Source organism: Crocodylus porosus, unplaced genomic scaffold, assembly GCF_001723895.1.
Source record: "Crocodylus porosus isolate Cpor-Errol unplaced genomic scaffold, CroPor_comp1, whole genome shotgun sequence".
Lineage (NCBI taxonomy): Eukaryota > Metazoa > Chordata > Crocodylia > Crocodylidae > Crocodylus > Crocodylus porosus.
Window position 1 is genome coordinate 7,880,101 of NW_017728943.1, and position 22,475 is coordinate 7,902,575.

The window sequence follows — 22,475 nt, forward strand, 5'->3', positions numbered from 1 at the left end:
CTGTTCTGCTTTTAATTATTGTTTAAGACAATTTGCTTATACAAATGTATTTAAGTCCTTAAAAAATAGAATTATAGAATCATAGAAAAGTAGGGCTGGATCTAGTTCCACCTTCTCTTTGAGACATCTGAACTATGCTTAAGAGAGCCAAGGAATAAGACTATACCCCACTGTTACCAAGGATGACAAAACCCACAAAGAGTCTATGCCAATCTGACCACATGGGGTAAAATTTCTCTCTGATTCCAAATGTGGCAATGCAGATAGATGCAACCTCTAATACACTCCAGTTCTGTGAAGCTGTTAAAGAGCATATTTTTCTGCAGCCCAGTTAACACATAATTAAAACTAGGGATGTCAAAAATATAGCCCATGGAGCCTCTTTATCCAAACTACTGGGCTACCAGAGGGCACTGGAAGTTGGACACTTTAGCTGAGTAATGAACTTGGTCCCATACACTCTTGCTGCCCCTGCCGGGCTCTGTGTTCCAGCTACTACTGGACATTGCACCTCTCCCACTCCCTTCCCTACTGGACCGTGAGCTCCTGCTACTGCCCTGGCTATAGTAGCCACTGAGTCTGAATCCAGCCCAGGGCCTCAAGCGAGTTTAACACCCTGATTTAAACTGATGCTGACCTTTCTTCCAACTGTTAAACGGATGCTTACAATGCCAAAGAGAGCCAGAAAAAGAGGAGTTACACAGACTAAAATGCTTTTATTTTTTGATCACTCAGATTTCACTCTCGTCTGCTGTAAATGCACTAATCCGACCAACTTTACATTTCCTCAAGCAAGAGCAAAGAGACAGAGAAAGAAAGATTAAGTAAAATAAGAGAACCTTCAGGATTTTGCCATACAGTATAAATACTGTACATGCTTTTAAATTCATTCGCAGACTGCCAAGCTGCATTTTTACTTTTAGGAGCACCTGTTGGTAATGGGGAAAGCTACATTTACGCAAAAACTCTTACTGTAAATATTCTGCACAAGTGCTACAATAATCAAATCAAGTCCTCACAGTCTCCCATACATGTATTTTAAAACCAGTGAAGTCTAAGTTTTTTCAGAGATTAACATTTTTCTAAATTTCAATTACATACTTAACCAACTCAAAACCAGCTCAATAAAATGCACTTTTTTGCCCAAGTAAAATCCACAAATATTTAGTACAAGTGGAAAACTTGTGAGGAAGCTACCCCTCCTTCACAGTTGCTTACAGAAACTAGAATGGATAGATATTTCAGGCTCCAACACAGAAAAACAGCTTGCATAACAGATGGCTTAGAAAAGCTGTTTTGTCACAGCAGCAGTGCCAAAAAAGAAGCAAGCATTTATAATGAATGGGTTAGGCAGAAGTAAATCTACATACTGTACAACCATGTTAGAGTTTCAAAGACGACAAAGGATAAATAGCATGGAGATAAAGTGCGATATGGAGAAAGAAGGAGAACTACAAGGTTAAAAGGAAATGGAAAAATAGGTCCCAAGAGAAGACAACAAGTGTGAGTGGTGAAAGGAAAGTGCTCCAGAGACAGGTGTGAGTCTGGAAGCCAGTAAAAAAGTTAGGACAAGAGAAAGCCAGAAGCTGGGGCAGGACATGATAGAGCTCCCCATTCCCATGGTGCTGTGGGGTCTGTGATTCAATGTACACACCCCATGCAGAGTGAAAGACACTTACAGAGCAACAGAGGCTGTGGCAGCAGCAAGGCAGAGGGAGATGAATGTGGGTTCCGCTTACACCTGAGAGAAGCAAAGAGGAGAGTTGACAGGAAGTTGGGTGCAAGGGTGTATGCATGTGAAAGTCAGCCTTCATGGGGTGTCAAGTACTTAGCCCTCCGCATCCCTGGCATCACTTACCTCCCCGACAGGCCTGAATAAAGAACATTTTGGGCTTATTCTGGAGGTTTGGGCAGTTCGCATTGTCAAAGAGCCTGAAAACTTCCTGCAACTAAGAAAGAAAAGAAAGCTTAGTAGTTTCCCCCTTCAATACTATCCTAATATCACATCCTCCTAACCTCACATCTTCCATTCACTCTCCCTATTTCCATGTCTCTTACATGAGACTCCTCCAGTATGACAGGAGCTTCAAACCTCTTTGCAAATGCTCCCACCCTGCCCAATGCTTCCTTCTCAGTGCAGCTTCCCAAAGCCAGATATCAAGGGTTCATTCAGAATGAAGGGAAGTACCTGCAGTAATTTGCCATCGACTCCATAGACCCCACCCTCCACACCATGCGAGAGTAGGGCTACAATGCAGGAATCCACTTCCTGGTGAGTTGGCTTCTGAGAAAATTTCTGTAATGTCTCCTGCATCTCCTGAGGAAAGAAAATACACTCAGTGATACTAAAAGCCACATGTGCATCAAGGAAAAGGGGGGGACAGAAATGGTAGGCAGCAAGGCCCAGACACTGAGGGGAAAGCCAAGCAAATCATAAACCAAACTGGGGGGAGGAGGAAAAGAGAAAGAAGTGTTTTGCATTTTAAGAACAAAATATTGTTATTACCTTGCATCAAGGGGAAAGGGGGGGGGGGAAGGTGGCTGAGAAAGTAGCAAGGTCCCAAATACTGGGACACAAAATCCATTTGAGTATACTCAGCAGGACTCAGGAAAAGCAGCGAATAATTCCATAGCCATACCAGACAGGAAATTTTTGGCTGACAGAATACTTTTACCTAAACTGATGTCTGGCCACAACAGTAGAGAAGCTCAAACTCTAAATGCTATATTAATCACTGGTACTTAGATACTATGGTAAGGGACATGGTGTAACTATTTGTGATAGATCTTTAGTAATCATTAGCAGATAAGCCCTTAAGATTTCTCATAAAGATTATGGAAGCAGTACAATAGCACCCATTCAGCTTGCAGAACTTTGTTCCAATTCAGAGTGGAAGAGGACTCTTACTGAATTAGGAACAGAGAACAAATTTGCAAAGGGAGGCATGTCTACCACAAGTTTCTTGGCACACAAAAATGCAATGCCAAAAGCATAAGGTAGGAATTTAGGAAGCCAGGATTTTGTAAGCCTTGAAGGGTGCAGGGCAGAAAACATTTTGAAGTTTAAAAGGGTTTCAAACAAAGCAGGTGGGGAGCTGTCAAGTGCAGCTCTGTAGCCCCAGTCTCTTGAGGGGGGCTGAGCCTCTGCTCCTGGCATGGAGGTGAGGGGAGGTTTGGGGAGGGGAGGGAAGCCGATGTCAGCAAGCACTCTTCCACATCCATTCTCCTAGGGCATCACCCTCCCTGCTGGAAATGGGACAACAAACAGAGGGAAGTACATGGGAACTGGGGGCTGGAAAACAGAAACCTTGATTTGGGAGGGGAGAAGGCAGAGGGAAGGGGGAGGAAGAGGGCAAAAGGAACACTGCACTGAGGGATGCCTGGAAGACTGACCTACCGGAGGCATACACTCATACACCGGTTACCTGAAACATACAAGTCTGTCTGCAGCCTAAGACAGCAGTTCCCAAATTAGTACTGGTCCTAACCTCACCTATAGTCAGATAATCTATGCAACGTCATGCACATGTTCGCCACTGTTTGTGTGCCCACAATTAACAGGGCGGGGACTTGCCACACTCTACCTGCTCCATGGTAACTGCTGCTTCTGCCTGCTCTTAAACCCATGGTGAGAATTAAACTGGGGCCCTCTACATTGACAGGGACATATTTAAGTTGCCCCAGTTTATTTTTCCACTCAGCACAGGGCAGCACAGTCAACACAAGCACAGTTACGGTGTAGAGTACTTGATAGTAAGTTTGCTCCCCCTAGCTCCCCTTCAGGCATATGATATTTCTGAACCTGCAATTACCTTGCAGTAAGTGAAAATAAATTAAATCTATTTAGACTGTTACATCCAAAATGAAGATGCTCTGGTTTAACTCTCATCACAGAAGATGATGAAAATAGAGGAAAAGGTACTGCAGATACAGTACAGCAGTGGTGCTCAACCTTTTAGAGTAGAAATCTGGGGGTGCTGCAGGTGATCACTCCCCTCAAGGACAGGACAATGTCAAAAAGGGAGGAGAGGAAGAAAGGAAGAAGATGGGGGCATGGAGGGCTATAGACACAGGCAGACCTAAGATTTTGAAAAAGTGGGGGGTACAAGTTGGTATGGTTTATCATCCCATAAAACACAACTCATGCTTTTTTTCAGGTAAAAAGAAAGTAGCAGCTTTGCAACATGCTAAGTGCCTAAGGCTATATTATTCAGTTTAATACTTGTTTTTGCTTCAGTCTACGTTTATTGGAATGAGTCAAAAACAGCCTGCAGGGCTGTGAAACAGGAGCTATATTACAGGGAGTAGCTAGCAGACAACTGAATTGCAGAAGAACATTAGTGGAACATCAAGACCATTTAAAAGGAGAGAGGGCAATTTACACCTGTGGAGTGAAGAGTTCAGAAGGAAATCAGGTAGATTTTAATGAGCCATGAATTTAATTGTTCTTTGAGTAGATGTGATATCTTTTATTAGACCAACTGAGTAGTTGAAAAAGATTTCATAGATTTCATAGACATTAGGGCTGGAAGGGACCTCAGGAGATCATCGAGTCCAGCCCTCTGCCCAAAGGGCAGGAAGTCAGCTGGCAAGCTTTCTGGCACAGTCACCCTTCTTCAGAAGTAGGGATTCTCTGCTGTTCTCAGACTCCGAGAAATAAGAGAAGCTAAAAGTGTGGCAGGGTGGCAGTGAAAATGTAAATAAGTAAAAATTAGAAAGACAAAAGGTAAAGCAGAGAGGTAAAGCAGAGCGGGGAGGAGGAAGGGGAAAAGAAAAAAAGGCTGAAGGGAGACACTGCAGTGATAAAATATACTGTAGAAAAGAGGTTGTCAGTGAAAACAGGACTGAGAGAAGTTCAGAGTGTGAGAGGATGTAGTGAAAATATACATGGGTAGAAAGGAGAAACAAAAGGTAAAGCAGTGGAGAAGGGGAAGAAAGCGGGGGAAAAGAAAGGTTTTAAATGCGTCATAAAACTACCTGTCGGGGCATACTTCCCACAGGACAATCACTCCCTCTCCGATTTCTCAGTTCTAATCCTCAAAGGGAACTTACAAAACACCTTCTGTAGACAAGCCTACAAACTTCACTTCATAAATCTATTGGATACAAAAAATCATGGACTCAATACAGACATTGGTTTTATGACACATTACAACCTGCCTAACATGTGATTCACCAGGTACCCTGACAGCACCTCTTACATTCTTTTCTTCCTCCTCTTCTCCTGTCCCCCACTTTTCTGCCCTTTGTCTCCCTGATTTACCACTATTTCCTTCTTGAGAACCTCTTTCTTATTTTGTAATATTCCCCTTTAGCCTTTCTTTTCCCCTGCTTTCTTCTTCCTCTCTCCCACTTTACCTTTTCTTTCTCCTTTTTACCTATATTTTCACTACAGCCTCTCACACTTCGAACTTCTCTCAGTCCTGTTTTCCTGATCTCCTGCTATTTTCTTTTCCCCTGCTTTCTTCCCCTTCCCTCTCTGCTTTACCTTAAGTCTTCTAATTTCTACATATTTACATTTTCACTGACATCCTGCCACACTTTTAGCTTCTCTCATTTCTTGGAGTCTGACAACAAGAGAGAATCCCTAATGCCTGAAGAAGGTGACTGTGCCCAAAAGCTTGCCAAGAAATTTTTTCCAATTACTCAGTTGGTCTAGTAGAAGATATCACATCTACTCAAAGAACCTTGCCTGCCTATGTCCTTAGACCAACACAACCACAACCAAAAACCCAGCATGAACTCAATTTACACTCCTAACACTGTCTGAACAGAGAGACTGCTGATGCTGCCACTGCTAGGAAGCTGGTTTTAAACTTGGGTGCAGCAGGATTCAAAAGGGGGCAGGGCATAAAACTGCACCAGTGTACCCCTCCTGGATCCACCCCTGGATACAGATGGTATCCGCAACACCTCACAGGGCAGGGAAAGGAATGTGCCAAGCTGAGTTGCTTGTCACTAATCTCCCACTCAGAGACCAGATCCAGCTCACAGGGCCACTGGGTTCAGCAAAGCTGAGGCAGAACATGAGATTTAACCATGCCTCAGCTGTTCCCCATAAAAACTATGTTTGCTTGTTGTTACCCTAGAGTGTGACAGATCATGGTATTTTGCTGGTGATATTTCTGGTTTAAATAGTTTGTTGTTACAGTAATGTTGTATGCCCCAGTTCCCTGACTGACTTGTATACTGGGGAAAAATGGGTTAGTGTCAGTCCAAATTAGACCTCTAAGTGAAGATAGGGCTTTGGCCCAGGGTGGAAAAAGTCTCCAAATGACAGGGATGAGCTGTGCCACAATGTATCATGGCCAAGGATCCTGGTTTTCTCCGCTTAAAAAAAAAAAGCAAATTCGGTCCAGCTGAAGCTGTCCCCTCTGCTGCTTTGTGGCAATGACCAGTCCTGCTATGCTGGTGCCCCTCACTCCCAAATCACAGCCCTGCCAGCATGACTCGCACCCCCCTGCCCTGCCACCGCCAGCATGGCAAGATCTGCATGCAGGCAGAGCTGGCCTTATGGGTGGACAGTGAGGACAACCATCCAGGACACTGAGGTATGGAAGAGGGGTGCAGTGTCACAGTAGCCCAGGGCAAGACCCTGCCTCAGTTCAGATGGGGCAGGAGGCAGCAAGTCAGGGGTGCTCCTCATTCCCAACCCATAGCCCCTACCCCCCGCATTCCACCCTACCAGAGCGTTCCCAGCCCTCCTGTGTGGGGCAGGGGGTATGTGGGGCTTTCTGGAGCTTGGCCCCTGCCCTGATGATGCAGAGCTGGTCCAGATTCACCAGAGCTTGGCCCCCGATGGCCTAGACTGGCCCAATACAGTCAGGGCCATATGCCAAGCTCTGGGATGCCCAGCCCACTCCTGTGCCATTGGGGGAGGGGGCCTGATGGTGTGGGGCTGGTCCAGGCCATCAGGGGCCAAGCTCTGGGAAGCTCAAACAGACCCTGTGCCATCAGGGATCCCCGCAACGGCAGATGCGGTTTAGGCACAGCCACTGGCAACACGTTGGGAGAGGGGAATGGGGAGGGGGCACATGCCACCCCTACATTTATGACGGGTGTGGGGTATGGAGCTGCAACCTGGCTGGAACAGCAGACTCTGTGCTGCCACTGCCATCGGGAGCCCCAAGCTGCCACTGCTGGGACTTGCCGTCACTGCTACAGCTGGGCAGCAGCCCCAGCCCCCAACTCTGCCCCAAGGGTTTCTGGCCTGGAATGCAGCAGCTCAGCATGAGTTCTCACATCAAGTTACTGCTGCTAGAAGCCACCACTGCAACAGCTGGGCAGCACCTCCAACCCCAGCCCAAGCCACAGTGGGATGAGGCAGCATGCCTAGAGACAAGGCAGCCCGCAGCATGGGACAGGGTGATCGCTGGAGACTAGAGGCAGCACCCTGCTAGCCTCAGCACTCCTGGACCTGTCACACTGCAGCCATCACCACTACCACCCTCCACACAGGTAAGAGAAACTACCTGTCCAGCCCTACCCTTGGCAAGGCTGGGTCCCAGCATCGGGATCCTTCCTGGATTCCCCAAGAATACCCACAGACCACTCCACACTCCTCCAGCCCCCACCCACACACCCCTTCCAGCATAACATGCAGGCTCCACCCCACTCCCCCACCAGGCAGCATGACCCTCACCAGATCCACAGGGCCAACCTCCAGCCTCCTAACTGCCCCCCCACCACACACTCCATAGCTCTGGCAGCTGGGGGCCCCCTGTGGGCCTGGCAGCAGGGTGGGAGGGGGCAGGGCACTGTGGCTTAGAGTGAGGGGCATCAGCAGGGCTGGGGGGCTGCGTCTTGGGAATGAGGGGCAATGGCATGGGTAGGGCACCGGAATAATTGGGGCTGCTCAGCACCACAAAGCAGGGGCTGGGGACAGACGCATCCTGGTGAATAAAGGGAGCAAGGAGAGCTTTGATTTTCCATGACAAAAAACCCAAAATCAAACACCAACATTTATAGGTATTTAGCATTTATCTTATTATAGTGATTGAAGCATTGGTAGGCTTCCAAATTAAGGTGTGCGTGTCTTGAGGGAGAACAGTCAGAGCTGTTTATGTGAGTGGGACTTTGCCCAAGAAGAGCTGCCTGCTTTGCTATATGAGACTTCAGGTGCAAAGCACTGAAGTCCGTTCTCTAGGAGCTAAGCTATAAAAGTGGCTCTCCAAGGGGGCCAGAGACGTGGGGAAGGGTAGGATCTAGAAGGCCTTGCCCCAGAGTCCAAGGAGGCAGGGGTTTTCCAAAGCGATATCAAACCACTAGTGCCAGTGTAGATGAGGTCTAACCAGCACTGAATACAAGTACTGTGTACAGTTTTGGGTTCCACATTTTTACAAAGATGTGGAAAGTTAGAGAGGGTCCAAGGCAAGCAACAAAAACAATAAAGGGCTTGGAAGCAAGCCATACAAAAGGTTAGAGGGAAATAAGCACGTTTAACTTTCAGAAAAGGCTCTTAGGAGGAAACAATAGCAACCTTCAAATATCTGAAAGGCTGCCATAAAGAGGGAGAACATTCTTCTCTCTCACTGCAGAGGATAGGGCACACAGCAATGGCTTGAAGTTGCAGCTAAGTAAGTTTAGACTGGGTATCAGGAAACTTCTTCAGTGTTACAACGGTGAGGCAATGGAATAGACTGCCTGGAGAAGTGGCAGACTCTCCATCACTGGAGGTGTTCAAGAAGAGGTTGGATAAGTGTGGTCAGGGATGATCTAGAAATAACAATGCCTGGAGTGTGTTGCGGAGGGGAACAGTGGAAGTGCAGAAGACAATCATACATGTATCACTTGGAGATCATAAGAGCTCTGCAGTGCAGAGCAGGTAGACACTGAAGAATGAAACAGCTCCACAAATGCCTTGGTTATAAAACTGGATCTGGTTTTGCCACGCTTCTTGGCTTTTCTGGTTGCCACACGGGCCTGGAAGGATTTTTCTCTCCTCCTACAGGCATCAGAAATCATCAATATCAATAATCGGCAATGCTTTGATATGGGGATGACGTCTGCCAGGAGGGGATTACTGGCGAGTTTTAAGGTGGATGAGGAGTCCAATCTGTGCTTTGCATATCCACAGATATGAAGGGGGGGTGGGGAGAGAGACACGGACGACAACAACGACCCACAGCTGTTCGCCTGGATGTTGTGCGCTTTCCTTCTTCCTCTACCATTACTTGGCATCCTGAACAAGACTCTTCTCTTTGAAGTGGGTTGTAGCTTTATGTATGGTACAGCAACATTGAGACCTGTTACCAGCCAGCACTTCCCAATTTGTAGGGTTGATGCCACCCTTCTTAAGGTATGCTTTCAGGGCGTCCTTGTAGGATTTCCTCTGCCCTCTGATGGTCCTCTTACCAGGACCAAATTAAGAGAAGATGACTTTGCTTCGGAAGACGAGCGTGTCAGCCATCTGCACACAGCAGCCAGCCCAGTGGTATTTCTGTATCATGATCTTTGCCTCAATGCTGGTTTTGTTAGCTGCAGGGAGGATGCTAGCATTGGTGCAGTAGACTTCCCATCTAATGTGAAGGATCTTCCTGAGGCAACACTGATGAAACCATTCCAGGTGCTTAAGATGGCTTTGATAGGTCATCCATATCTCACACCCATAGAGGAGTGCAGGGATAAACACTACACTGAGACCAAGATCATAAGTTTCCAACTGCAGATCTCAAAGGCAGTGAAACAACTTTCCAAAGGATACACTAGCACAGTGAATCATATGTTCGATTTCTACGTTCAGACTGACTGGAAGAGGAAAAACTGTCAACGTATGGGAAGTGCTCAATGTTTTCCAGGGGTTCTCCACCAATGGTAATTTGTGGGGGCAAGGGGACAGCTTGTTCTGGGGTAAGCTGATGGAGCATATTGGTATTCATAATGTTAAGGGAGAATCCCAGGCTGTGATAGGCACCTGAGAAAAGGTCAAGGGTGAACTGCAGATTGGTCTCAGTGTGCACGGGGATAACAGTCATCAGCATACTGAAGGTTAGTGATGCCAGTCTTGGCAACTTTCATTTTTCTGTGAAGACGTTGCAAGTTGAAAAGCTGACCATACATTCAATACTCAACCCCAATTCTTGGAGGAAGGCGGTCACAGATGAGAATGTCAAATCACAGCAAGACAGATGGAGGAAAGGGTAGAGGCAGTGACGCAGCCCTGCTTGACACCAGTACAGCTGGTAAGTCTCTGATCCATTGCAAAGGACTGGCCATCATCCCATCATGAAGTAGCCTGAGAACACTGATGAACTTCAGTGGACAATCAAACCTAGCCAGCACCTTCCCTAAGGCTTCACATCTGATTGAGTTAAAGGCCTTGGTTAGGTCAATTATTGTTATAAACAGCTCCTGGTGTTGCTTTCTACATTTCTCCTGGATCTGTCATGCAACAGAAATCATGTAGGTGGTACCCATGATGGTCTAAAGCCACACTGGGATTCTGAAAGGACTGCTTCAGCAGGGGGAGGAAGAAATTCAGAAGGATGAGAGTAAGAATCTTCCTGGCAATGGAGTGGAGGGCAATGCCTTGGTAGTTCCCCACACACTGACTTGTTTGTCCCCTTTCTTGAAGATGGTCACAACATTGGCATTCTTTAAATCAGGTAGAACTTCCTCATTAAACCATATTTTGATGAGAAGTTGGTGAAATTTTTCAGAGATGTTAGGGTTGGAAGGGACCTCAAAGGATCATTGAGTCCAATCCCCTGCCAGTGGCAGGAAAAAGTGCTGGGGTCATGTGACCCCAGCCAGGTGCTTGTCCAGTCTCCTCTTGAAGAAGATCCCCAAGGTAGGGGAGAGCACCACCTCCCTTGGAAGCCTGTTCCAGATTCTGGCAACCCTAACCGTGAAGTTCTTCCTGATGTTCAACCTAAATCTACTCTATCAGCTTGTGGCCATTGTTCCTGGTTATTCCAAAAGGGTGCTCTGGTAAACAGAGCATCTCCTAGTCTCTGCTGCCCCCCACTGGGGATATGTGGCAGTATACAAATTCACCTCTCAGCCTTCTCTTGTGGATGCTGAAAAGGTCCAGGTCCCTCAACCTTTCCTCATAAGGCCTTCCCTGCTGGCCTCTAACCATATGAGTGGCCCTCCTCTGGACCCTCTCAAGGGTGTCCAGATCCTTCTTGAATTGCGACGGCCAGAACTGGGCACAGTACTCCTAGCTGCGGCCTGACCAGTGCTGCATAGAGGGGGAGCATCACCTCCTTGGATCTCTTCATGATGCACCTACGGATGCATGACAAAGTGCAGTTAGCTCTGCTAATTACTTCATCACACTGATGACTCGTATTCATCTTGGAGTTGACAATGACTCCAAGATCCCTTTCTGCCACTGTGCTGCTCCTGGTTCCACCAGCTTTAAAGGCCACTGCAGCCTCTCAGTAAGGTGTTGCTGAAGAGCTTCACATATAGCGTGGTCTTGGAATGCCCTGATGTTAAAACTTTTCTGCATTCCTTTCAGTTGTTTACAGTGCTGTGGTACAAGCTGCATGCCCATGATTGATCCGACTAAGCGGTAGTCCGTCCAGCACTCATCTGCACCTCTCAAAACTTAGGTGATACGGACATCAATACGATCACAAGCTCTGAGAATAATGTAGCCAAGAAAGTGCTAGTGATTGGAGCGTGAATGTTTCCAAGTAGTCTTATACTTGTTACTCTGTCTGAAGATTGAATTCATGATGAGCAAATCATGCTCTGCACATTTGCCAAGGAGGAGGATATCACTGGAGTGGACTTCCCCTACACGGTCTTTCCCATGATGACACTCCAGAGTTTAGTGTCACTGAACTCTTGCAATGAAGTTACCCATGAGGATGAGCTTGTCTTCTCTGGCAGTGGCAGTCAGGACTGTGTCAAGACCACAGTAGAACTGTTACTTGTTGACTTCTTCACCGTCAAGTGCGAGGGCGTATGCATTGATTACCGTAGCATACTGGTTGTTACTGAGCTTGAGACAGAGAGTCACAAAGCATTCATTAACGGGAGCTCTAAAAGCTGACTGAATCTTGTTCTTGATGGCAAAGCCAACCACATAAATAAGCCTCTGTTCAGGTGACTTTCCTTTCTAAAAAAGGTGTACCCACTTCCGTCTTCTTTCAGCTGGCCTTCATCTGCCCAGCGGGTCCCATTTAGGGTAGTAATACTGATGTCATATCTTCCATGTTCTCTAGTTACTATGCCGGCTCTTCTTTCAGGACACTCGCTACTCAGGGAATCCACAAGAGTGCGGACATGCCGTGTGGTGAACTTCAGGACTTTATTTTGTTGGTTTCAGCCACAAGTAGAGCGATTGCACAGAATGCTGCAGTCCAGCCAGGGGAGGTTTGAGACAGCCTATGTTTAGGGCACCTTTTCTACTCCCTTCCCTGTTCAGGGTGAGCACAAGGGATCTTAAAGAGGACTGCTCAGTCATGGCTGCAGCTGCTGAAATGTACTTCTGTCTCAGTAAGTGCAAAATGACCATCACAAGACTGCTACCTATATGCAGATTTGTGACTAGGGACTCGCAGAAATCACTGTTCCTGTCTCCACCACCATTCATCCGTTGTTGCAGGGCTTGGTTTGTGGGAGACGTTAACATCCCTGGCAGGTTTGCACGTGACATCTTTTAACGTGCGAAAGCCAGAGCACAAGCAACAGCCAAACGAACTTGACAGGAAAGAGCCATGAACCCAGTGGCAAGGATATCCAAGACAACCAGAGACCCCTGTCCCACTGCAACCCCCATCCGCCTACACAACCACAGAGAACCAGCAGGTCTTCAAGTATACCTGTTTTGCCATTGGGGTCTTCAGGAGTTTGGATCATGCTTAGTCTGGGACCAAACCTCAGATCTGTTTGCCAGGGGAGACCCTATCCGGAGTACAAGACTCAAGACTACATGGCTCTAAAGGTCGTTGGAACACAAGCTTCTCCACCATGACAAGGTTATGGTCCAAGGTGTCAGAAATATTAAGTGGCAATTGGAAGCCAAGGCCAGGGGATTTTAACCAAGGTATGTCGATGTTCCTCTGGGATTTAAGAACTAGGTCTTTGCTCTTCCCTTCAGGGTCAGACTGACTGCCATACTCAGAATCATGGAAGAAAATATACACCATGGTTATACTGGCATGGATTGGAGGGAGGGGTTGCTTTCCTCTGTTAGGGGAGAAGGTATGGTCCTCTTCCTTGGATCTTTCAAATTCATTTTAACAAACTGCTTCCCATCCTTGCAGCGGCAGGACACACAGACAGTATCTCTGCCTCTGCTTTGCCTATGCCAAGTTAAGGTGTTCTTGTTTTTCAGAAATTATCTAGTAATTCCACAAGAGCTGTTCGTACAGTTTTTCATGGAATAGGCCAGATAGACACTTGTATAGAATGGCTGAGATAGGAATAATCCTGCCTGAAGCAAGAGGACGGGCTAGAAGAGGCCCCTACCAGCTCTACTTTCCTATGATTCAAAGACAAACATAAGCTGTTACATCTAAAAGAGAAAAAAAAACCCAACCAAATGCACAGATTCAGAATGGGAGATAACTGGCTAAGGAGGCTCGCTGCCTAGAAGGATCCAGGGGCTTTGGTGGATGACAGCTTATCATAAGCCAGCAAAGTTTTATAATTTCATATATGTTAGGGGCTGGAAGGGAATTTACAGATCATCTGGCCCAGCCCCCTGCAGAGTGAAAACTCTTGTTCTCACACACAGCATCAATCCTTCACATCCAAAGCGATGAAGTCAACAAAACAGGAAATGTAAAATTTTGGGCTGCATTAACAAAAGCACTTGAAGGTGAGAGAAAATAGTACCACTATTTGACAATGATTAGGCCCCAATGAGCAGCATGTGCTGCCCCAGCATCTGTATTTTTAAAAGGATAATCAAGAAACAGGAGAGGATCCAGAGGTGAACAAATATGAAGGGGTTGGAGCATAAGCCATACAAGGAAAGGTTGAGAACAAGTAATACTTACTTTGGAGAAAAGGAGATTAAAGCAGTATATAACAGTGGTTTTTAAATATTTGAAAGGACACTGTAAAGAAGAAGAATTACTCTTCTCACTTGCTGTAGTTTTACACTCACTATTGTAAGTCTTGCTGTCTGGCAACATAGGATTTAGATTAAATCCCGGAATAAACTCCTTTACTGTCAAGACAATAGGAAAGTGAAGTAAACTACTCAAGCAAATTGTTGAATCTCCTTTAATGCAAGTTTTCAAGAGGCTGAATAAACATTTGTCTTGAATAACATACAAATAATACATCCTGCATTAATGCAGTGAGTTGGACTACACGGCAGTTGAGGTCCCTTCCAAACCTATGATTCTGCTATTCTAGAATAGCTATAAATTCCCAGCCCCACTTTTAGACCAGGGACCTCCTATTTACCTGTGCACTTTGATCATGATGAACAGCCACCTTATACCCAAGGCACTCAAAGAGCTTCTCCAGAGCAGCACAGTCAACGTCACCACCTGAACGGAACTCCAGGTCTTTCTCACCATTGAAATGCACATTGCTGAGTACAAGCGCTAGGCCCCGGGGGTCTGATGTTAACTTGTATGCCTGTGAAGGAGAGAAGGGACACACATTGTACTTCCTTCCCTACACAGGCTGAGACTACCACAATGAGAGTACCAATTATTATTATTATTTTATTTAAGCGTGCAAAACTTTTGAGGTGCAAAAGAAATGGTAATACAGAGAAAAAACCCTCACAACTTAGGAACGCTCTTCATGGGAATGACTACACAGTTTAGGTGACGGGTGTCTAAATACAAACTGATCACAGCAGAGGATTAGGAATGTCCATTACTTCTCTCACAAGATTCGTAAATAATCCTGACTCGATTCTCACTCATCTAAGGAGCTGTTGCCTCTTGTCCACCTGAGAGAGAACCAAAGCAACCAAGACTGATAAATGAATGAGTAAGCAAGAACGGGGAGCCCCAAAATCTTAAACTTATTTGAGGAATGTATATGTGAGCAAGGACAATGTTCTGCACTATTGCTCTGCCTACACATTCCGCCCACATTCTGAGATAATTGAAGGAAAAGAGAAGAAGACTGGAAGACCTGTCTGAAGACATTCCTGATGAACAAAACTAGAGGCTTAAGTCTGCAACAATAGTTGACCCTGATCTAGAGTTTTCTGACCCCACTAGTAAGATTCACATCAAGAAAAACACCTGAAACATCTGGCAACACCTGAGAATATCTGGCAGAATATATACCCACATCCCAGAAAAGTAGTTTGCCACTTCCTCCTCTGCCACTAAACTTAGTAGTGAAATGGTTTCTCTTCCGCTCACCTATTCAAACATCCCACCTCTCGTGAATGAGAATCCCTCTCTTCCATCCTTATAAACACTCACCAAGCGCTGATGAGTCCGATAAAATTCTGGAGTGCAGGCCCTCACTTGAGGGTAAGGGGGACCATCTCCATTATCAAGGGAATGTTCCAATGGCTCTGTGCAAGAAATATACAGGTGAGCAAACAAACACTTACCATAAGGTATTATTCAAGTCCCAAACAAACATTTATAGAAGGACCACATTCAGTAAGTTTCATTCATTTTAACACCCTAAAGCCAGACCACTTTTGGGTACTCAGGTCACATCTGGTGATCCAATTAATAAAAATTACTACTTTTTCCTTCTGTTTACTATGGAGAGCCAGGATGTTTGCCCTTCCTTCAGTTTTTACACTCATGCAGAGTCTGTTAATTATTCAAGTTTAGAAACACAGGTGAGCAAAGGCAAACTGAAAAAATATTTAGGTGCTGAAACTGTTGGGTTCAGTTAAGACAGGGGTGGGCACTTATTTAGGCTGGAGGGCGACATACAGAGTTTTGGTGAGCTGCTGAGGGCTGGGTCGGCACCCCCTGCCTGCAACAGCTCAACACAACTCCTTAAGTGGCAGATTACTAGACCTGACAGCGGATCACAGCTCTACCCCAGGCCACGGCCCCATGCTGTCGCTGCCTGGCCATACCCGCCCTAGCATCTCCATGGAGACCAGCCTTTTCAAAACTGATGTGGAACATTCATAATTAGCAAGCTAATTCTTTTCAATATTTTCTTGGCTTAGATATCTTTCTTAAACTTATATTCACTACAGGCAAGGGTGACACATAGGGGGTGCATGCAAGTACACGTACACCTCCTGCAAAAAGGCAGTCACCAATTGCCCCTGGCCACTGCCAACAGTGCCTGCGGGTGGTCGGTGCTTGCCACCCCCATGACAGTGCCAGTGGCATCTGTGGGAGCTCCCCGCTCAACACCACCAGGCTCCTGCCGCCACAGCCATGCCCCCCAGCCACTGGGTGTATACACCATTCATGACTACAGGTTTCCAGAAAGCTGCTTGAACACTTTTAAAAGTTTGAAAATGCTTAGGGTGAAAACAAAGCCTTTTATCCTGGAATCCTACAGACATACATGCCCCACTGTCTCACATTGGGTAAAGACAAATATAGGTGTTGCATTAAAAAGCCTGGGACAATCTTTACAGTTTGAATGGCAATCAACTCAAATTAGCTGCAACTGTCCAGCAAGTGTTCTCTCATTAAAGTGTGACAATGGACTTGTATCATCTATAGGACCCCAGGATAAATCCTAAGCTGTTTTTACCCTTAAAATAGTTGAATAGATTTCATAGATTTTTAGGGTTGGAAGTGACCTCAGTAGATCATTGAGTCTGACCTGCTGCCTGGGAAGGAAAGACAGCTGGTCAGATGACCCCAACCAGGTGCTTGTCCAGTCTCCTCTTAAAGACCTCCAAAGTAGGGGAGAGCACCACTTACTTTGGAAGCCCCTTCCAGATTCTGATTACCCTTACCGTGAAGAAGTTGTTCCTGATGTCCAATCTAAATCTGCTCTCTGTCAGTTTGTGGCCATTGTTTCTAGTTACCCCAAGGGGCACCCTGATTAACAGAGTATTTCCTGTTCCTTGCTGGCCCCACCCTGATGAATTTGTAGATGGGCACAAGATCCCCTCTCAGTCTTTTCTTGCAGAGGCTGAAAAGGTCCAGGTCCCTCACTGTCTCCTCATTAAGGCCTTACTTGCAGGCCCCTAACCATACAAGTAGTCCTCCTTTGGACCCTCTCAAGGTTATCCATATCTTTCTTGAAGTGCAGCACCCAAAACTGGACGCAGTACTCCAGCTGCCGCCTACCAATGCTGCATGGAGAAGTATCACATTCTTAGATCTGTTTGTGATGCACCTGCTAATGCATGACAGCGTGCAGTTAGCTTTACATATTCATCTTAAAATCCACTATGACTCCAAGATCCCTTTCTGCTGCTGTGCTACTGAGAGGGTCATCTCCCAATCTGTACATGTTGGCAATTCTTTCTCCCTAGGTGCAGCACTTTGTACTTATCTTTGTTAAACTGCATCCTGTTCTGTTCTGCCCATTACCCCTACCACTCACAAATTAACCACACTTACCCAGTCTCTATACTAACTGCCAGAAGCCACTATAATGAATGACTTGGGAACTAGAAGTCAGAAAACTGTTCTTGCTAAGGACTGGGAAGATTTCTGGCAACTAAAGAGTGCAGCAGGATAGGTACGCCAAGAGATGAAGGATACATTTTTAACAGCTGGCAGTTAGATTCTCTAATACACACTATACTATAAATTGGGATGAGAGAACAGGACATACATCTGACAAGGGACCTCTCCTGCCTTTCCACTTCTATTATTATAATCTATCTGGCTGTCCAAATATTTTCACACAAGCTATTACCAGGAATCATCCACCTTGCCAAATGCTGCAGTTATCAGGGACACATAACAATATGGTTCCACTGCATCATTTTGTGAGCTTGTGATAAGCTGTGCTCCAAAGTCTGCGATGGCTTCCAATAATCTTCTGGACACAATTCAAGGTGCTAGTTTTGAACCATAAAACCTTAAATAGCTTGGGTGCTATGGCCTTTTGTACATATGCTTGCGCTGTAGCACCAGGTGCTTTTAAAAGCACCTGACATTGTGGTACATACATTTGTATAAATGGCAAAATGCATGTCAGTGCTGAGAAAATGGCGATGGCGCTCTTTTGAACTAAAACAAAGGTGTTTTAGTTCAAAAGTGCATCATTGCTATTTTCTCAGCACTGACATGCATTTTGCCAGTTATACAAATGGATGCAATGCAGCACTGGGCATGTCAGCTTGTGTGCAGAACAAACTCAATTAATTGATTCTGCTCTGACGTGCCACATCTCCGGCATGTTGGAGCAGACAATTGTATGTGTATAAATGCCCTACATGCCTAAGGGACTACCACATCCTTTATGTTACATCACAATACCCATGGTAGTGAGAGCAACCTCCTGCCAAGTACTAACATGTGGAAGGCCATTCGCAATAGTTGCCCCTTAGCACTGGAATTCCCTCCCCTTGCAGCCCATTGAAAGCCCAAGCCTGGACATCTTCTGGAAGTGAAGCAAGACCTTTTTATTTCAGCATACTTTTAAGCAGGATGGATACATTTTTGGGATTCTAGTCGAAGAGTCTTATTACAGTGGAGGCTGATCTTTTTAGCAGACATGCCACAAATTAGCCCCACACTATCCTCGTGTGCCAGTCTGATTCCCATGCCAGACCTGCTGGTTTGCTTTCTGCTCCTTGCCCTATCTGCCAATACTACCTGTCCCCTCTCTAATCTCCTATGTACCACAGGGGCAGCCCACATCACTTGCAGCAGCCATGACCATCATGGTAGCTTGATTTATTACATGCTATTACATTTTAATATCTTATCCGTTTATAATTTTTCCCCTACTATAAGCCACCATGACCCTTTTCTGGGGAGACTGCAATATAAATCTAATAAATAAAAGAACTGGCACTTCAAAGAACATAGAAATACATAAGAAACTTCAGGCCCACAAAACAAAATGTAGTTGGCTCCAAAACCCTTATATTAAAGCACCAATTCCACCAGTCTTGCACTTTTTTTTTTTCTTTTTTAATGAATATGCCTAATGGGACACTTTATCACCTCAAGGCCTTGCTGTGTGATAAATTACATATTTAAAACAGAAAAGGAGATAAGAAGGAAGCAAAGGGACCAGATAACAACAGGGCAGGGGGACACCTGGGTAGTAGACACTTCCTAGTGGCAGCACTGGTTTGCTTCCAGCACAACTGTACAGCTGTGGAGGCAGCTGTTCTTTTTCCACTACCTCCCCCATTCACCCATCTCTAGTTACGCTCCTAGATAGATTATGATTTCACTGTAATTTTTTTTATTAATAAAAATTGTTATTTCATAGAATCATAGAAAATCATAAATAAGGCAACAATTTGTGTTTCTGTGACTTTACATTGTAAGGGTCTTAATTTAGTAACAACAAATCATGTAGTCAGAATAGCACATGCATGTCCTCCAATACATAGTTTATTTTACCAACTTTAATCCTTTTCCTCCTTCACTCTTAAGCCCCCCCCCTTATAGTTTGGAAACACCTAACTGTCAAATCACTTCTAAAGTTAGGCCATGTGGCATAATGACAAACGTTCTCTTTGTACCTCTTAGCTCAACTGTCAGCCTCCTCATTTTCAACAGATCTTAAAGGGAAAAAATACCTTTTACATTCTAAATTCTTCTGTTAACATTTTATTTAAATGGTATTCTTGCTATAGTTGTTGAACCCTGCTTAGAACCAACTAGCAGCCAGTTTGCTTTCCTCTTCCACTAGTTTTCCTGTCACTTTTCATCCTAATTCTGCCTCCAGTTTCTAGACTCAATGAACTGACCACATTCCATCCCTTAAGGCACCGACAGACGTGCAGCTCCCCAATGTAGCTGATGTTGCTTCACAGGAAACACCATGAGTTACAACAATCCCCCAGTCCACCCCCCACAACCCAATAGACACTTGGCTTTTGGGTCTAGGGGCTTGAGCAGCTGCATCTCTGCAGTCCTGCCCCCACCTCCCTCCAGTGCAGTCTTCAAGATGGGAGTGGGGAGAAGGGGAGGAAGCTCAGTCTGTGGTTGCCCAGCCTACACTGGAGGGTGGGGTGGGTGAAAGCTAGACAGGCAATGGTGGGTGGAAGAACTGCTTTCTAGAAACGAAAAAAGTGACTATTCAAGAAAATGAGAACCAAGGATTTTTGTGGCTGATATTTTTTCTTGGATCAGCTGCATGATTGGAATAGACAAACAAGCTTTTCAAGAGAATAAAAGATAGAGATGGGCAGGTTGCATTGATCCTTGAAGAAACGACCTAGACTCACCAATACAGCGTGGTCTCTTTGATGAGTGATAGGATTCACAGACCGGGTATGGGAGACTTGAGTCATAATCATAGCCCCGCTGCAAAGAAACAAGAAAAATGCATGCAGTCCTCAGCAAATGACACTTGCTAATTTATGTTGTAGATATTTTGAAATCATACATAAAGTAACTTAGATCCCAATTTAAACCAGGAAGATTTATATAAAGAATATATTTTCTTTATATTCAAGATCTCTTCCTTTCCACATGCACCTCTGATCCCACCTTATTCCACTTCACAAAGTTCCACTTTCCTTAGAAGATTTCCCCACCCCACCCATCTTTAAATCTCAGCTGTATGCCTTCCCAATCGGACCTCCTAAATCTTTCTTTTAAGATTGCTTATAAAGAGAGAGAAAACTTGGGGTACCATTTCCTTTAACTAATCACAATATATATAAGTTGCTTATGGGGAGAGAAGGAAGAGAGGTGGGGGGGGAGGTAAGAGGTGAAAGACTTTTTGATGGGAGAACATTTTGTTCCTGTTTAAGTGTCAGAAACTTAGAAATTTAGTTTTCCTTGGAGAGGGAAGAGGGAGTGGGGGGAAGCAAGGAAAATCTGCAACATAGTAAAAAAGTTCAAATTAAATTTGGACAAAAAAGATTTATTTGAGGCTTTATGCTTCATCATGGAGTAGCAAGAAGGGAATAAGCCCAATTTTCATCTCCTCTACTCTGTCTCCTTTATCCTTAGATCACCACCAGATTTCTACTCATCACTAAAACCTACAAAAAAATTTATTTTCCTTCTGTTGAAGATCCATTCCTTTGTGCCCATACCCAATTCTAAACACGTGTCACTCAGAATCGTCATTCCTTACCTTTACATACCCGCTGCTCGAGTGTTGTATGGCATTTAAGAGCATCTCCTCCAGATGCTCCTGTCTGGTTTCTCTCAGAGCTTCACAGAAGGCTGAGAAGGCTTGGGGGCCCCTCTTGGGCAGAAGGCTGAGGAACTCAACATTTTGGCTGAAGCTCCCAGCTTTGGTCTAGATGCAAAGAACCAACAAGCAAACTTTAATAATAGATATGCCAACCAAAATCTCTCTTGATTCGTTCTAGGAGTCGCAAAATGAAATAAGAAGGTAGTAAGTTTAAAACTATCACAAGAAAGTTCTTTTTCACACAGCATGTGCTTAAAAGTGTGGAACTCTGCCACCAGATGTTGAGAGAGCTGATAGTTTAACCACATTTCAAAAAGAGATTGAACAGATTCTTGGAGGGAAGGGGTATCAGTAGCTATCGAGCATGGGAGTGAGGGGCACAGCTTCTGAATCAAAACGTCCTAGATCTTAAATACTAGAGGCTACAAGTGAGAGAAGAGCAATGGAAAAAGTCCTGGTCCTACCCAGTTCACTCTCCGTTTCAGCATCCACTTTCTACCACCGTGTAACACAAGCCTATCCGATATGCCAAGGGTCATGGGCCTTGGCCCATTGTGAAAAAAACTATAAGTCTCCCTTGAGAAGGGAAGGCCACTGGGGACATATCAACTGAGTGTTTGGGACTGTTGCCTGTCAGCTCCATGTTCTTGGGGAACCCTGACACAGGACACAGACTGTCTGACTCACAAAGAATCACCCCCCCACACCTAAACAGAAACTGATTAAGATGCAGTGAAAGACATACACCTCAAACCCTCCAGATAAGGGTGACAAAAGTGAAACAACTGCCCTAGGTCTCATTTGCATCTGAGATGGGACCAGATGACCATTCATTTACATGAGAGATGGAGAACAGAAAACCTGAAGCAGATACTGCAGTGAATTCTGGGATCAGAGGAACAGGGGAGCACTGCATGATGGGAAATCTGTGTTCCAAAGGCTAATCAACCCTCACACCCAGCTCAGCATCTATCAGACCAGTTCTAATCTGGATTTACCAAGGACTTATCCTTCCCCCCCCCACCCCGACCCCACAAATACCTCTAAGCAAAAGTAAGTTTATTAGGCATCTCAGGCCGTACATTCCCCGGTCCCACTATGGGAGGCCTATGTAAACTTAATTGGCTAAAACTCGGTTGCCGGGTTAGGCAACAGACCGAGTCCAAAGGGGTACGGATAACATTTGAACAATGGTACAGGGTTCATCACAGCGTCCAGCCCATCGGAGCGCCGTCCACAAGTGTTGTCATACTTTTCCCGAGACGACTGGTGGAAGTCCTCTCCACAACAGGTTATGAACACTCCAATAATTGCCT

The 22,475-nt window shown here is 45.3% G+C and overlaps 1 protein-coding gene across 3 annotated transcripts in view; it reads right to left on the reverse strand.

The window, feature by feature from the left end:
• CASP2 (caspase 2) overlaps positions 1–22,475 on the reverse strand; it is a 59,250-nt gene that overhangs the window by 27,163 nt on the left and 9,612 nt on the right. For 2 of the 3 annotated variants that reach the window (XM_019548503.1, XM_019548502.1), the window contains exons 2-7: positions 21,097–21,264; positions 20,237–20,315; positions 15,360–15,454; positions 14,374–14,550; positions 2,189–2,317; positions 1,859–1,949 (exon numbers count right to left, since the gene is read on the reverse strand). In XM_019548503.1, coding sequence (XP_019404048.1) covers positions 1,859–1,949; positions 2,189–2,317; positions 14,374–14,550; positions 15,360–15,454; positions 20,237–20,315; positions 21,097–21,264 — 739 coding nt within the window. Of the gene's footprint in view, positions 1–1,679; positions 1,742–1,858; positions 1,950–2,188; positions 2,318–14,373; positions 14,551–15,359; positions 15,455–20,236; positions 20,316–21,096; positions 21,265–22,475 lie in introns of all 3 variants that reach the window. The other variant, XM_019548504.1, reaches the window with a different exon arrangement.